This window comes from Rhinopithecus roxellana, chromosome 16, assembly GCF_007565055.1.
Source record: "Rhinopithecus roxellana isolate Shanxi Qingling chromosome 16, ASM756505v1, whole genome shotgun sequence".
Lineage (NCBI taxonomy): Eukaryota > Metazoa > Chordata > Mammalia > Primates > Cercopithecidae > Rhinopithecus > Rhinopithecus roxellana.
In genome coordinates, this window is record NC_044564.1 from 32,646,181 (window position 1) to 32,663,170 (window position 16,990).

Here is a 16,990-nt window from a genome sequence, read left to right on the forward strand (position 1 = left end):
GCACTAAAATAATGGCTTTTTAATATATAGAGTACATATACAATTTGGCTTTCTTTGAATGTAGAGTTCTGATTTTTAGAAATATACTCGTCTTTGGCCGGGTGCAGTGACTCACACCTGTAATTCCAGTACTTTGGGAGGCCAAGGCAGGCGGATCACAAGGTCAGGAGATGAAGACCATCCTGGCTAACACGGTGAAACCCCATCTCTACTAAAAATACAAAAAATTAGCCGGGCGTGGTGGTAGGCGCCTGCAGTCCCCGGACTCAGGAGGCTGAGGCAGGAGAATGGCGTGAACGCAGGAGGTGAAGCTTGCAGTGAGCTGAGATCACGCCACTGCACTCTAGCCTGAGCGACAGAGCGAGACTCAGTCTCAAAAAAAAAAAAAAAGAAAAAGAAAAAAAGAAAAAAAAAAAGAAATACACTCATCTTTATGAGATGGGAATAAATACAATCCAGTGAACACAGATTTCATGTTTATATTCTACAACATTCAAATAAACTCATTTCTATTGAAATAAGAATATATTGATTCTGGCCAGGCGCAGTCGCTCAAGCCTGTAATCCCAGCACTTTGGGAGGCCGAGACGGGCGGATCACAAGGTCAGGAGATCGAGACCATCCTGGCTAACACGGTGAAACCCCGTCTCTACTAAAAAATACAAAAAACTAGCCGGGCGAGGTGGCGGGCACCTGTAGTCCCAGCTACTCGGGAGGCTGAGGCAAGAGAATGGTGTAAACCCGGGAGGCGGAGCTTGCAGTGAGCTGAGATCCGGCCACTGCACTCCAGTCCGGGCGACAGAGCGAGACTCCATCTCAAAATAAAAAAGAATATATTGATTCTGCTGAGAGCAAGATAAAACAAAAATACAGTACATTTCTGGATGAGAAAATAATTTTGTAATAATAAAAGTTTCACTACTTGGGCAACAGGATTATTAGAAGCCCAAATCTTAGCATCACACAATATACCCATATAACAAACCTGAACATGTATCCTTGAATCTAAAATTTAAGAAAATAAAAATAATAAGTTTCAAAACAAATACTAGAAATTTTGCATTTGGGCGGCATCTAGTGTTTGAAGGTTTTATTCAGAATCCACCAGTTTTTACATCTATCTATCTATCTATTTGTTGAGAGGGAGTTTTGCTCTTGTTGCCCAGGCTGGAGTGCAGTGGCGTGGTCTCGGCTCACTGCAGCCTCCACCTCCAGGGTTCAAGCGATTCTCCTGCCTCAGCCTCCCAAGTAGCTGGGATTACAGGCACCCGCCACCAAGCCCGGCTAATTTTTGTATTTTTAGTAGAGACGGGGTTTTACCATGTTGAGTAGGCTGGTCTTGAACTCCTGACCTCAGGTGATCCATCCCACCTTGGCATCCCAAAGTGCTAGGATTACAGGCATGAGTTTACCTCTATTTAGACAACCATCAGATTGAAGAGAAACCAGGAAACACTAAATAGAATTGACAAACCTGGAGTTGGTCTATACTTCCAAACGAACCTTTTCGCCTTTTCAAGTTACATGCATCGAGATCCTCAGCTTTTGGTTTTAGACCTTCTTCCTGTCCTATTTTTAACTGTAGTTCCTGTAGAAAAAGAAATTGAAAACACCTTATTGCATTTACACCTGACCATTAAGTATGCTGATGATAATTATTTTCTTTTTTTGGAAACAAGGTCTTGCTCTGTCACCCAGGCTGAAGTGCAGTGGCACAATCACAGCCTCAAACTCCTGGGCTCAAGCCATCCAGCGACATTTTCTTAACATTTACTTCCTTAGTCACAGAAAGAGAAAATGAGTAGATGACAGTTGGGGCTCTATTTCAGAAGAAAATAATGTGGGGAATTTTTTGTTTAAAAAATTTTTTTAGAGATAGGGTCTCACTCTGTAACCTAGACTAGAGTGCAATGGCATGATCATAGCTCACTGTAAGCTCAAGCTCCTGGGCTCCAGTAATCCTCTCACCTACCTCAGCCTCCCAAGTAGCTAGGACTATAGGTGTGCACCACCACATCCAGCTAATTTTTTTTTTTTTAGAGATGGGGTCTGCTATGTTGCCCAGGCTGCTCTCCAGTGATCTTCCTGGCCTCCAGTGATCCTCCAGCCCCAACTTCCTGAAGTTCTGGGATTAAAGGCATGAGTCACCATGCTCAGCCTTAATTTTTAATTGACAAATAATAATTGTACATATTTGTGAGGTACATAGTGATTATTTCAATACATATAATGTATAGTGATCATACCAGGGTAATTAGCATATTTAAGAAGAAAGGAATGTTAGCTCTTACTGAGGCAATAAAATATAACTGCAAAAATTAAGATTTACTAACAAAACTGAGTGTTTTTTTCATTCTTCATGAGTGTTACACATTAGCATAACAAGGGTAAGACTGAAATTTGTAAGTGGGTTTTTCTCTTCTGCCTTTCTGAGCTCATTACCTTCATAGTTACTCCACCCAAGACATCCATCTGCTGTGAGTATATTAACATTTATTATAGTAAAAATGCAAAAAGAAAAGTAATGTTCAATTTCTGGTGTTCAAAAATGGGAGTTTGCAATATAAGAATAGACTTGGAAGACAGATCATGGTCTTCTGAAGCGTATTTTCCAAATTTCTTTAGTTTCCATCCACATCTTTTTTTTTTTTTTAGACGAAGTCTCACTCTGTCACCCAGGCTGGATGCAATGGCACAATCTCGGCTCACTGCAACCTCCGCCTCCCGGGTTTCAAGCAATTCTCATGCCTCAGTCTCCTGAGTAGCTGGTGTTATAGGCGTGTGCCCCCACACCTGGCTAATTTTTGTATTTTCTTTTTTTTTTTAGGAGAGATAGGGTTTTACCATGTTGGCCAAGCTGGTCTCGAACTCCTGACCTCAGGTGATCCGCCTGCCTCGGCCTCTCAATGTGCTGGGATTACAGGCATGAGCCACTACACCCAGCCTCCATCCACGTCTTAAGGGTCAAGTCAAGAGGTGCGATGTTGGCCAGGCGTGGTGGCTCATGCCTGTAATCCAGCAGTTTGGGAGGCCGAGGCAGGCTGATCACCTGAGGTCAGAAGTTCAAGACCGGCCTGGCCAACATGGTGAAACCCCGTCTCTACTAAAAATATAAAAATTAGCTGGACATGTGCCTGTATTCCCAGCTACTCAGGAGGCTGAGGTACGAGAATCGCTTCAACTTGAGAGGTGGAGATTACAGTGAGCTGAGATCGCATCACTGCACTCCAGCCTAGGTGACAGAGTGAGACTCCGTCTTAAAACAAAACAAAACAAAACAAAAAACAAAAGGCGCAATGTTCATGGTGCCCTCCAGGGGTTTAGAAATGACGTTGTTCATCACTAAAGCTTAGCAGGACAGGAAGGAGGACATGAGTCAAAGTGGGCCAGTCCACATACTCTCTATTACTGGTCTATGATGGATAAGCACGTAACTGAAAGTGCTGAGATACGTTTATAGCAATTTGACAGAATAATTTTATGTTTGATGACTCTTAACAATTTTTAAAATGGACTTTTATTTGTATATTTTAAATTTCACTTTTCTACTAATTCATGTTTTATAAAAGTGTTAGGCTGTGACAAATTTATAACAAAATAAAAACTATACCTTCTCCACAAGTAATTTCAGAAGCACTGAGAGAAAGGAAGTAAAAGAAAAGCCTAGGCCGGGCGCAGTGGCTCACGCCTGTAAGCCCAGCACTTTGGGAGGCCGAGGCGGGCAGATCACGAGGTCAGAAGATCGAGACCATCCTGGCTAACATGGTGATACCCTGTCTCTACTAAAAAATAAAAAAAATTAACCGGGTGTGGTGGCGGGTGCCTGTAGTCCCAGCTACTCGGAGTGCTGAGGCAGAAGAATGGCGTGAACCCAGGAAATGGAGCTTGCAGTGAGCTGAGATCGCGCCACTGCACTCCAGCCTGGGCGAGAGAGCAAGACTCTGTCTCAAAAAAAAAAAAAAAAGAAAAGCCTAGTGCTCTCCAGCCCTGGGAATAGCAGAAAGGAGAAAACAGACAGTAAGAAAGACTTGTTTCCCAATTGTGCTCTGAGTTTTGGTCCAGAAACGGGGATGATAAGTAAAGGTATCAGTGGGGACAGAGGGGCCCCTAACCTATTCAGGAGAGAAAATGCAGACTGCAGTGCAGAAGCCCCACACCCATATACAATTGCCCAGCCTTGCTGAAAGAACAGAGAGGTACAATTAGGAAAGAGACCCTCATTGGACTCCTTGGTCTCATGTGGCATGGATCCTGAGTTGAGAGCTAATGTAGGTACTCATTATGGGGAACTGGCTCCCAAACTAGGTATAAGGACAGGCCACTGGGCTAGCAAGCTAGACAGAATGCCTAGTAGCCTCAGTAGGGGCTTAGAATGCTAGTGGGAGATGAGATGAAGGGAAAGCACCCCCATGCTCTAAACCAGAAGCAAGACCAAACTGTGAGTTATACCAGCCAGGGGTTTCATCATCAGGGGCCAGCAGATTAGACAGGGTAAGGTAGACAAGGGAGAACAATTTCCAGCTGCTCACAATCCTCAACTCCAAGGCATAGGATAAAAGAAAGCTATATACCCAACCACAACATACACTGGATGCCATCTTAGGGAGACAAGCCTAGGGAACAGGAGGCTAAGAGACTGAGCATTCTTATTCAAGAGACCTGAGAAGTATTTAAAGGAAGTGTTTACATTTTTAGAACAAGGTTTGAACAGAGAGAACATCTGATTAGTTTCCACCATATTTCCAGCAATAATCATGACATGGATAGAAGAAGAGAGGGGCACTCACAAAGAAGACAGGTGCTATAGACTAAATAAAGAAAAATGTTACACCCATCTGGGTTATGAGTGAATTTGGACCCTATTTTTTTTTTACCACCGATAGTTCTTGATACTTCCCTAGCTCTAGTTCATAGCTATAATTTAGCCCCTGTCATAGTCCTAGAAATTTCAGGATGATGAAATAAAGCTACCATAAATAAAGAGACCTTATACTTGGAGTTGACTCTCTACTATTTCTGTTTGTCCACATACACTTTATACTGAACCTGTAATCCCAGCACTTTGGGAGGCCGAGGTGGGTAGATCACGAGGTCAGGAGATTGAGACCATCCTGGCTAACACAGTGAAACACCGTGTCTACTAAAAAGTCAAAAATATTAGCCGGGCGTGGTAGCGGGCACCTGTAGTCCCAGCTACTCAGGAGGCTGAGGCAGGAGAATGGCGTGAACCTGGGAGGTGAAGCTTGCAGTGAGACGAGACCGCACCACTGCACTCCAACCTGGGTGACAGAGAGAGCCTCCATCTCAAAAAAAAAAAAAAAAGTATACTGCAGTAGTTCTAATTCCCTCTTCCACATGTTGCTCCAGACAATGCCTTTTTTCTTACATTGTAATCTTTGTTATACATATTAAAATAACTGTGTACCAGGCACTGTGCTAGGCTTTTTATATCTATTTAATTATCCCATTTAGCCCTCACAACAATCCTATGATATAGGGGCTATTATAAAATCCATTTTATAGATGAGGAAATGGGTGGTTAAAAAGCTTAAAATCACACCACCACCCACAATTTAGGAGTTCTCATATCTTTTCTTCAAAGCCTATCCATGGACCTCAGTTAAGAACTGCTGCTCTGAAGAGAACCTACACAAAAGTTGTACTATTCTTTAGAGATGGTTTAGTCAAGTAGAAAAGAGACAGACAGGAGTGTCAGAAAGTTAGCTCCAAGCAGACGACAAATATTCTTTAGGACTGTAAGCAGGTTTTCTGTTTTTGCATTAAGTAGAGGATACATCAACAATATATCTTTGGGAAAGTCTGTTCCTTTTTCTGGAATACCTGCTATCCCCCATAAATGGGTCATTTCACTAGAATTAGAGATCTGGCAAGATGGAATAAAAGTGCCCTAGGTGGCAAGGTGTGGTGGCTTATGCCTGTAATCCTAGCATTTTGGGAGGCTGAGGCAGAAGGACCTCTTGAGCCTAGGAGTTCGAGATCAGCCTGGGCAACATAGTAAGACCTCATCTCTACAAAAAGTTAAAAAATTTGTGAGGTACGCTGGCATGTGCCTGCAGTCCTAGCTACTTGGGAGGCTGAGGGGAGAATTGCTTGAGGCCAGGAGGCCAAGGCTGCAGTGAGCTTTGATCACATCACTGCACTCAAGCCCGGATGACAGAGCAAGACCTTGTCTAAAAAAAAAAAAAAAAAGTGCCCTAGATAAGAAGGTAAACAGTTTGAGTTACAAGCAGAGTTGCACTTCAGCAGACTTCTACTCTTTGAAGAAGAGAGTGTCTTCTTTTCCCTAAGCATAGATTTACAGAGTGCTATGTCTTGCTGGTTTAAGCCATGGCCTATGAGAGATGAGGAGTTAAAACTCAAAAGACCACAACACCGAACAGGTACGCCTGATCTTCACATTGGAAGAAGTGCTAAAACAAAATAGACTAAGTTGTTGGCAGCAGAAATGAAAATTGGACAGATTGGTGTTTTAAAGACATACTCTGAAGGGCTTTAGTGGTTCATTGGATATGCATAAGAAAGAGGCAAGAGCCAATGATGATGCCTCAATTTCTAGTTCACCCAACTGATATATCATGTAAGACACATTGGAGAACTACATTTTTTCACCCATGAAGGGAGCAGGGAGTGGGGAATCATGGAAAGGTAAGTAAGGAAGATCATGAATTCATCTATAAGACAACCTAGGGAAGAGACTGGAGCTCAAATAACAGACTTGGGATTAAGCATTAAATTTGGAAATTTTCAGTTTAATTGCAGCTACGGAAAAGTTTCCTATACTCACCTAGGATAGAGTATAGAAGAGGGCAGGAGACCAGAGCCATGAGGAACTCCCATATTTAAAAGGACTGGTAGAGTGGGATGAGCTAGCCAAGACGGAGAACAAGCAATCAGAAAGAGAGGAAAAACAAGGAAAGTATAATGTCACAAAGGCAAGGGGAAAATACTTCAAGATGGAGGGAGTGCTGAACTGTGCTGGATGCACAGTATTAAGATAAGGACTTTAGCGACAGCGACAGCACGAGTTAACTTCTCAAGAGCTGTGAAGTGGGTGACCGAGCCAGAAGCCAGCTGGAGAGGATAAGGGAATGAATGAAAGCAGAAGTAACAGAAAGAAATGCAGTCAACTTTTCCAAGAAGTTTGGTTACAAAGGGGAGGTAAGAAAGGGAAGGGAAAAAGGTTGAAGGAGGATAATTTTAGGATGAAAAAAACTAAGATATTTAAAGACAAATCCAGAAGAAAAAAAAGTTGAAAATAAGAAAAAAGGATAAAAGATGACACATACATGCTTAGCACAGTATTGCTTGAATATAAATCTCACTAAATGTTAACTACTGCTATAATTATTGTTATTACTATTATTATGAACATCATTATTACCAGTTCTTTTAAATATGGGAGTTCCTCATGGCTCTGATTTTTGCCTTCTTAACTTCTGTACTCCATCCTAGGTGAGTCTAGAATACTTTTCCATGGCTGCAATTAAACTCATACTCTTCACTGGATTGTCTTACAGTGTCAAGGAAATTTAAAAAGCAATTCCATTTATAATAGCATCGAAAAGAATAGGAACAAGTTTAAGTAAAGAGGTAAAATACTACTAGTACACTAAAAATTAGAAGACATTGCTGAAAGAAATTAATGAAGACCTAAACAAATGGAAAGACTTCCCATGCTTGTGGATAAGAAAATTTAATATTGTCAAGATGTCAGTACTACTCAGTGCAATCTAGAGATTCAACAATCTCTATCAAAATTCCAATGGCCTTTTTTGCAGAAATGGAAAAGCCCATCCTCAAATTCACATGGAAAAGTGTAGGGGCCCTAAATAGCCAAAATAATCTTGAAAAAGAAGAGCAAGGTGGAAGGACTTACTTCCCGATTTCAAGACTTAATACAAAGCTACAGTAATCAAAATAGTGTGATACTAGCATGAGGATAGACATATAGACCTATGGAATAGAACTGAGAGTCTAGTAACCATACATCTATGGCCAGTTGATTTTTTTTTTAATAAAAATTGGGGCCAAGCATGGTGGCTCAGGCCTGTAATGCCAACACTTTGGGAGGCCAAGACCGGAGGATCACTTGAAGCCAGGAGTTCAAGACCAGCCTGGGAAATATAGCAAGACACTGCCTACAAAAAGTAGAGAAAAAAAAAAATTAGCCAGGTGTGGTGGTGCACGTCTGTAGTCCCAACTGCTTAGGAGGCTAAGGCAGGGGGATCACTTGAGCCCAGAATTGGAGGCTGCAGTGGGCTATGATCATGCCACTGCACTTCAGCCTGGGTGACAGAGACCCTCTCTCAAAAAAACAAAACTGCACATATGTAAGGTATACAACATGATATTTTGATATACAGTGAAATGATTAGTCAAGCTAACATATTTATCTCTTCACATAATTAGCATTTGTGTGTGTGTGTGTGTGTGTGTGTGTGTGGTAAGAGTACCTGAAATCCACTCTCTTAGCAAATTTCCAGTATACAATAGTCATCATGCTGTACATTAGGTCTCTAGACTTATTTATTCTATACAACTGCAACTTTGCACCACTTGACCAACATCTCCCCATTTCCCCTATCAGCATTTCTCTATTTCCCCCTCCAACTGATTTTTGATAAGGGTGCCAAGTCCATTCAGTGGAGGAAAGAACAGTATCTTCAACAGATGGTACTGGTACAACTGGAGTTCCACATGCAAAAGAATAAATCTGGACCACTACTTCACACCATATATAAAAACTGACCCTAAATGGACCAATGACCTAAATATAAAAGCAAAAACCATAAAACTATTAGCAGAAAACATAGGGGTAAACCTTCTTGACCTTGGATTTAGGCAATGGACTTTTAGACATGACACCAAAAAGCACAGGCAACGAAAGAAAAAAAATAGATAAATTGGACTTCAATGAAACTAAAAATTTTTGCATATCAAAGGATATTATCAAAGTATAAAGAAAACCTACAGAATAGGAAAAAATATTTGGAAATCATGTATCTGATAGGATTTAATGTCAAGAATATATAAAGAACTCATACAACTCAACAACAAAGACAAAGAACCAAATTAAAATGTGGACAAAGAACTTGAATAGACATTTCTCCAAAGAAGATATATGAACAGCCAATAAGCACATGAAAAGATGCTCAACATCATTAGTCATTAGGGAAATGCAAACCAAAACCACAATGAGATACAACTTCATACCTACTTGGATGACTATAATAAAGAGAAAGAAAGAAAACAGGTGTTGACAAAAGTGTAGAGAAATTAGAACATTCACACATTGCTGGTGGAAATGTAAAATGGTGCTGCTGCTTTGGAGAACAGTGGTTTCTCAAAAAGCTAAGCACAGATTTACCATATAACCCAGAAATTCTACTCCTCGGTACATACTCCTAGGTACATACCCAAAGGAATTGAAAACAGAGACTTACTTGTATGCCAGTGTTCATTGCAGCATTATTCACAATAACCAAATGGTAGAAACAACTCAAGTGTCCACTGATGGAAGAACTGATAAAGAAACTGTGGCATATCCATACAATGGAATATTATTTGGCAACAAAAGGGAATGAAGTTCTTGTACATGCTGCAATGTAGACAAACCTTGAAAATATTATGCTAAGTGAAATGAGCCTGACACAGAAGGTAAAATATTATATAATTCTACTTATATGAAGTATCTAGAATAAGCAAATTCATAGAGAAAGTAGATTAGAGATTACCAGGGGCTGGGGGAAGGGGAAAATGAGGAGCTGCTATTCCATAATAGTTACAGAGTATCTGTCTAGGGTGAAGAAAATGTTTTGGAAATAAATAGTGGTGATGATTGCACAAGATTGTGAAAGTAATTAATGCCACTGAATTATACACTTAAAAATAGTTAAAATGGGCCTGGCATGGTGGCTCATGCCTGTAATCGCAGCACTTTGGGAGGCTGAGGCAGGCAAATCACCTGAGGTCGGGAGTTCAAGACCAGCCTGACCAACACGGAGAAACCCCTTCCTACTAAAAATACAAAATTAGCCGGGCATGGTGGCGCACGCCTGTAATCCCAACTACTCAGGAGACTGAGGCAGGAGAATCACTTGAACCCGGGAGGCGGAGGTTGCGTTGAGCCAAGATCACACAATTGCACTTCAGCCTGGGCAACAAGAGTGAAACTCCATCTCAAAAAAAAGGAAAAAAAAAGTTAAAATGATAAAATTTATGTTATATATATTTTACCACAACTTAAAAATTAATAATAAACAATGAGTAACTTGGTTTAAATGTTCTTTAAGTTCCCTTCCATTGCTGAATTCTATGATTTTTTTTTAAGGTCGGAAAATAGGTTATATCCATTGTTGAAAATCTAGGAAATCTGGGGCATACTGATAATGGGAGAGGCTAAACATGTGCAGGGACAGGGAGTATATGGCGTATCTCTGTACCTTCCTTTCAATTTTGCTGTGAACCTAAAACTGCTCTAAAAAAAATAAAACCTTAATTTTTAAAATATCTAGGAAATCTCCAATTTTGTCCCACGCCTTGGGTTCAGCTTAACATTTCAACGGAACAGAGCCTGGCACATAGTACTAGATAAGTGTCTGTTACTATGATCATCATCATCTTTTTCAAAAAAGCCCTGTGGGACAAGTAGGATTAAGGCCATTTTAGATAAGAATAAACAGAGAGGGTAAAATTTTTGAGAAATTTGAGAAAATTTACTTTCTCAATAAATCTCTCAGCCAGCAACTGAGCGAGCTACTGAGCGAGCTAGGATTTGAACCCATGATAGCCTGGTCCAAGAGCCTAGGCTGACACCACTAAGTTCCTCCCCAGCCCAATCTATTCTAGAACTGCTGTGCATACAGATCTGATCATTTTTCTGCTCACTGTGAATGAAATGGTACCATTTTACCTGGTACTTTTTCTATGTAGCCACATAGACAATGCATGTCAAAGCACTTTGAAAACAGAAAATCCTATTCAAATGGTAGGTATTATTTAGAAAGTTGGCTTTATAAATGTATGTTTTTGACAGCTTCAATTAAAGTTAAGATCCTACTAAGAGAAATTACCATTGTACCTTCTTTTGTGAAGTCAAAGCCTTCAAGACAGTACTCAGAATTCAATAAATAGGTTTTACTATGTAGATGAACAAAGCTTTAAAGTGAATAAGGACAGCAGTAAAGGACAGCTCAAGGGTGGATACTTCACAAGCCAACTGAATGAAGACCATGGCTTCGTTAGCTCTGAGTCGTTTAACATTTCATATTATACTTAGCAGGAATGTATGACAATATTACTTTGACTTTTTGCTGGTCCCGCTTAATTACTGCATCTAGTTGCTTCCTTTTTTCATTTTCTTCTCGAAGTTTTCTTTGTAGCTGTATCTTTTGATACTTCATGTGATCTACACTCTGCTCTAGTTCATTAGCACGTTTCTCATTTTGGATTGACAGTGATGCCAGTTTCTTACTATCTTGTTGCTTCTTCTGTAAGACCTGAGATCATATGGAATATTTCAAAATGAAAAACTGAATCTCTCACATTCCTCAACTAAATTTAATCTTTTCATTTGATGGTAAAGGAAGAAATTTTCCCTAGATTTTCATTTATTTTTGACAGGTTCACAATCGCTTACTCTCATACATTTCCATTTTTGCAATTAGGGAAACCATCATAATTTTCATCACATATGTAAAAGTATAAAGAATGATGAGACTTCCTGATGTGGACAACAAACAAAATGAAACAGATGATTTGCTTTTTATTAATAAGTATTTTAATTTAAAAAATAGTTAAAACATTATAAAACTGAATTTATATTTTAAAAGAGTCACTCTTATACACCCCAATCTACCTGTCCTGCTTCCCAATGCAAAATTACCAATTTCTTAAATATTCTTCCAGAAAAAAAAGTATGCATATGCAGGCAAATAGCTTCATATATATTCTATATAGACTACTGTCTCCCTTTTTCCCTACTTATCTCAGGGGTCTTTTCATATAGATTTGTTCTGGGTGGCTGCATAGTATTCCACTGTGCTGTTGTTTTCATAGCTACAGCTATATAGCCTAAATCATTAATCCCTGAGTTAGGATGATCAGAGTTGATAACATCTTCCCTGAGAGTGACCAACCATTATAATTACTATTTTAACATTTATCTTAAATTCCTTCTCATCTAACTAAAATTACATATAGATAGATTAGACTTTCAAAGTATTCACACCACTAATATAAACTACTTGTGTTACAATTTAGTCCTGACCAAACATATATTAGACTTGAATTATGTGATTAGCATTGCACTAAGTACCAATTAGGTGGTATAAAAAAGGTAAAGGGATGTCATTCATAAATTATGCAAACCACAATTAATTATTTCCTTTATCTTGGCAATAAAGTGTTAGCATAGGCAAGTTTTGTTTTAATTAAACTAAGTATCCAAGAGGCATTGCTGCTTAGAGCAGTGCTACTCAAAATGTGATCTGTCGACCAGTGCTAGTTCACATTGTTGTCAATTTGCATCCCTCAGCATACTATTAGATTCAATTGATGTTTTCATGCAAGACTTTCTTGATCAAGAAAGCTGTGCAATGATTGACATTTAGCTCATCGCAGAAGAAGAACAATCTGCAGATGAACTACTTTGGGTACCACCGGCTTGGAGGCCACAGGCCTTTGCCGTTTCCAGTACCTAAATCTGGACACTGGCTTTGCCACTTACAATTGACGGTAATTACAACACTGCAGCAAAAATTGTAATAGCAGCATTTTAGTGTCTTTTTCACATAATAATAAAAATATCAGTGTAAATCCTGAAAGTCTTAAGAGTGAGATACTGTTGCCATTGTCTTTTGCACTTATTCTATAGTTGCTCAAAAGTGCATCTGTCAGCATTAAACTATTAATGCAGCATGTAATGCTCTACATATTCCTAAAGCCATTAAAAATACAGGTTTTTGAAGTCCTTAATTTAAAAATGTTGTTTTAAAAATTGAAACAACTTTTTTATACCAATAAAAATACTGGTATTTCAATATTTTAAAACAGAATGATATGGCTGGGTGCGGTGACTCACACCTGTAATCCCAGCACTTTTGGAGGCCGAGACAGGCAGATCACTTGAGGTCAGGAGTTTGAGACTAGCCTGGCCAACATGGTGAAACCCGTCTCTACTAAAAATACAAAAGTTTGCAGGCGTGGTGGTGGATGCCTGTAGTCCCAGCTATTTGAGAGCCTGAGGCAAGAGGATCATTTGAGTCTGGGAGGAGGCAGTTGCAGTGGGCTGAGATACATGCCAGTATGATATGTTAAGAGTACTGAAAACTGGTATTGTTGTCACCACTATGGGACTCTGACTGAGTTATTCTGCCTTTCTAAACCTTTGTTTCCACATTTGTAAAATGACTAAAAATGCCCACTTCAAAGGATTAAATAATGCATATAAACCATTTGGTATGTATAGGCCCTCAACAAATGGTAACTACTGCCCTCCTCATCCTCATTATCCCCATGGGTAGTGCACGGATATGTCAAAGGTACAAAATTGCTAAAATTATGTCTTGTTTCTGTCCTCTGCTGTTATCAGATGTTTCTTTTGAGGTAAAGCTCTACACCTTTCATTTCTTTTCCTTATCAGTACTCTTAGCAGAAAAGGCTATACAGCAGGAAGCAAAGCATGGAAAGGTGAATTCCAAAGTGGAAATAACTATTCTGAAGGAAAATGGAAGGTGTGACATAGATAACCACCCTATGTCCTCCTTTAAGCAGTTCAAACATTCAAGTCATATTATTTTAACTTGATGTTGACTTGAGAAGCTATTTAGAAACCCCAGGAGGGACTTTTCTGGCCTGTCACACCAGAATATCCCGGTATATTACAAAATACCAGGCACACCAGAGGTATATTGTAAACACCTATTTTGTTGAAAGCAAATAACTGTGGCATAGTTCAGCAATAATAATAATGCTGTGAATAGATTTTTTTTTGTTGTTTTTGAGACGGAGTCTCGCTCTGTCGCCCGGGCTGGAGTGCAGTGGCCAGATCTCAGCTCACTGCAAGCTCCGCCTCCCGGGTTTACGCCATTCTCCCGCCTCAGCCTCCGCCATTCTCCTGCCTCGGCCTCCGGAGTAGCTGGGACTACAGGCGCTCGCCACCTCGCCCGGCTAGTTTTTTGTATTTTTTTTTTTTTTAGTAGAGACGGGGTTTCACCGTGTTAGCCAGGATGGTCTCGATCTCCTGACCTCGTGATCCGCCCGTCTTGGCCTCCCAAAGTGCTGGGATTACAGGCTTGAGCCACCGAGCCCGGCCTGTGAATAGATTAATTACAACTCTACCTATAATGGAAAAATATAAATATAACACGAAAGCAGTAGATCATGAGAGGTAAAGAAATAGAGGAGGCATCCTAGAAAGTTCATTATGATCAGACTAACAAAGCACTGTGACTCTCTCCAAAGCACCTGGAAATGGCTTCTTCACACAAAATCTCTATGTGATGGAATATTTCTCACAGAATAGAATGTTTAACTGTAGCTATTTCTAAAGTTAAAGCTAAAACCAGGCATTAGGAAGTTAAGGATGAGTCGCAGTATACAAAGTTATTAACCCTTCTTAAGCCAGTCAGTTATGGTTTCAGAAAACCATATCTCGAAATAGTTCTCATTTGTTGAGTGTCTACAAAGTGTCATATATGTACCAGCTGTTTTATTTGTATTATTTAACCATTATTTAATCCTTTGTCCTTCAGGAAAAAAGCACTATTTTGTAGTTATCTTTATTTCTTACCATGTGGTTTTTTGATATGAAGATTGAAAGAATATACTTCTTGAATGAAGAAATATACTACCCAGATTGTAAAATATGTAAATCAACCAGCACAGTAGAAAAGTTGACACCCAGTTTCTCTTGCTGGTATAAACTGAATCCCACTTCTTTCCTAACTCAGTACAAGAACCCTCAGAAGCAAGAAAGCTTAAATAAGTTTTCTCAATTACATTTTTTAAATTACCTGAACTCTCAGCTTTGCAGCATCCATCTTTTTACGGAACTCTTTCTGTAATTTTACCTTCATTGCAACATCAGAAAGATCTTTGTTTTCCAGCTCTTGTAGCTGCTTTTGTGTTTCAGTTAGTTCGACTTTTGCCTGTTCTGCGTCATGCTCTAGCTTTGTTACTTTCAAAGAATACTGCTTGCTTACAGACTTGGCATCGTTACCTTAACCATAACAATAATTATTATTAGTATAAATTATGTGAAAAGAAGTTAAACATCAAAAACATAAAAATACTCTACTCTAAAATCCAGCCAGGCAGTGATACTATTCAAGGCATAGCATTAAAAACCCAGTTGTCCCCACCAACCCCCATCAAACACAGCTTGCCATCAGGCCTCTTAATGATGAATTCCTTAATGATTGTTTCCATCTGCAGCCAGTCTCACTGGTTCAATCTTTGGCGTTTAGAGTGACATTTCTGGTCCTCTGAATTTGTAGTTGAGCTTTGCTGGCATCAAACTCAGTTAAGAAGGATATTTGGAGTGACTGTCCTCTTGCTTAGTATACTCCAAGCCTCCTGCTACCAATAATCTGTCTCCTTGAATTCCTTTTTTAAATTATTATGAAAAATTTTAAATATAACAAAAGAAATAATAAAATGAATCCCCATCATCCAGATTTAAAAGTTATCAAGATTTTGTCACAGCTGCTTCAAATATGCCTAAAGGAATCCCAGATGTCATTTCATCTAACCTATACATACTTCATTTTGTTAAATTCCTCTTTTACTTATACATAGTGCAATCAGCATTCATACAAAATATGGACATAACCAAAAAGTCATTGTCACACTAACAATATTAATACCAATCAGCCCATATTCAGACTTTCCCAATTGCCTCAAAATGTGTTTCACAATTGGTTTATTTTAATCAGGATCTAAACAAGGTCCACAATACATTTGATTGTCACATCTCTTAAGAATCTTTTCATCCAAAGCTGACTCTCCTTTATCACTAACCTCAACTTATTCAAGATTAATTCCTTTTAAATTCTTTTCTTATTAATATATAGAACAGAAAAAATAGAATATAGATATTTCTGTATCTCTTTTTATTCTAAGTCCAGCTAGTGACCCTAAAAGCTTGGTTTTGATTTGCTCTGAATAGGCAACTGTCCCTGAACTAGACTGGCAAACTCGTGGCAGTAAAAAATAGGAGTCTAAAGCTCAGGGGATGAATAATCACCAGAGACAGTTAATTATACTATGAATTTATTTAGACAGAGTCTCGCTCTGTCACCCAGGCTAGAGTGCAATGGTGCAATCTCGGCTCACTGCCACCTCCGCCTCCTGGCTTCCAGCAATTCTCCTGCCTCAGTCTCCCAAGTAGCTGGGATTATAGGCACATGCCACCATGCCCAGCTAATTTTTGTATTTTTAGTAGAGACAAAGTTTCACCATGTTGGCCAGGCTGGTCTCGAACTCCTGATCTCAAATGATCCGCCCGCCTTGGCCTCCCAACGTGCTTGGATTACAGGCGTAAGCCACTGCACCCAGCCTATTATACTATTTATATAGCTGGTTATACTGCTATCCAAAAATACTCATCATTTTTTGATAAAAGTTATTTAACTAAATGCATTGTGAACTGTCCTCTGACTCTAATTTACGATTACTTGACTAACTTTAAAATACATACAACTACTATATTTTAACAAATCATTTTGGACTATTCATTAATTGTTCAACACACCAATATTTTATGAACCACTAAAAAAATACAGTGCCAATTACAACATGTTTATTTTATTTTTTTGAGACAGGGTCTTGCTCTGTCACCTAGGCTGGAGTGCAGTGGTGCAATCATGACTCACTGCAGCCTTAACCTCTGAGGCTCAACCCAATCCTCCTACCTCAGCCTCCCAAGTAGCTGGGACTACAGGCATGTGCCACCAAGCCCAGTACGCAC

At 39.4% G+C, this 16,990-nt stretch overlaps 1 protein-coding gene across 2 annotated transcripts in view; it reads right to left on the bottom strand.

Annotated features, from left to right (window-relative positions):
* The window catches only part of KIF27 (kinesin family member 27), a 100,461-nt gene that overhangs the window by 34,783 nt on the left and 48,688 nt on the right, over positions 1–16,990 (bottom strand). Inside the window, exons 10-12 of one of the 2 annotated variants that reach the window (XM_010384020.2) lie at positions 15,036–15,241; positions 11,322–11,519; positions 1,475–1,588 (exon numbers count right to left, since the gene is read on the bottom strand). In XM_010384020.2, coding sequence (XP_010382322.2) covers positions 1,475–1,588; positions 11,322–11,519; positions 15,036–15,241 — 518 coding nt within the window. The remainder of the gene's footprint in view (positions 1–1,474; positions 1,589–11,321; positions 11,520–15,035; positions 15,242–16,990) is intronic. The other variant, XM_010384021.2, reaches the window with a different exon arrangement.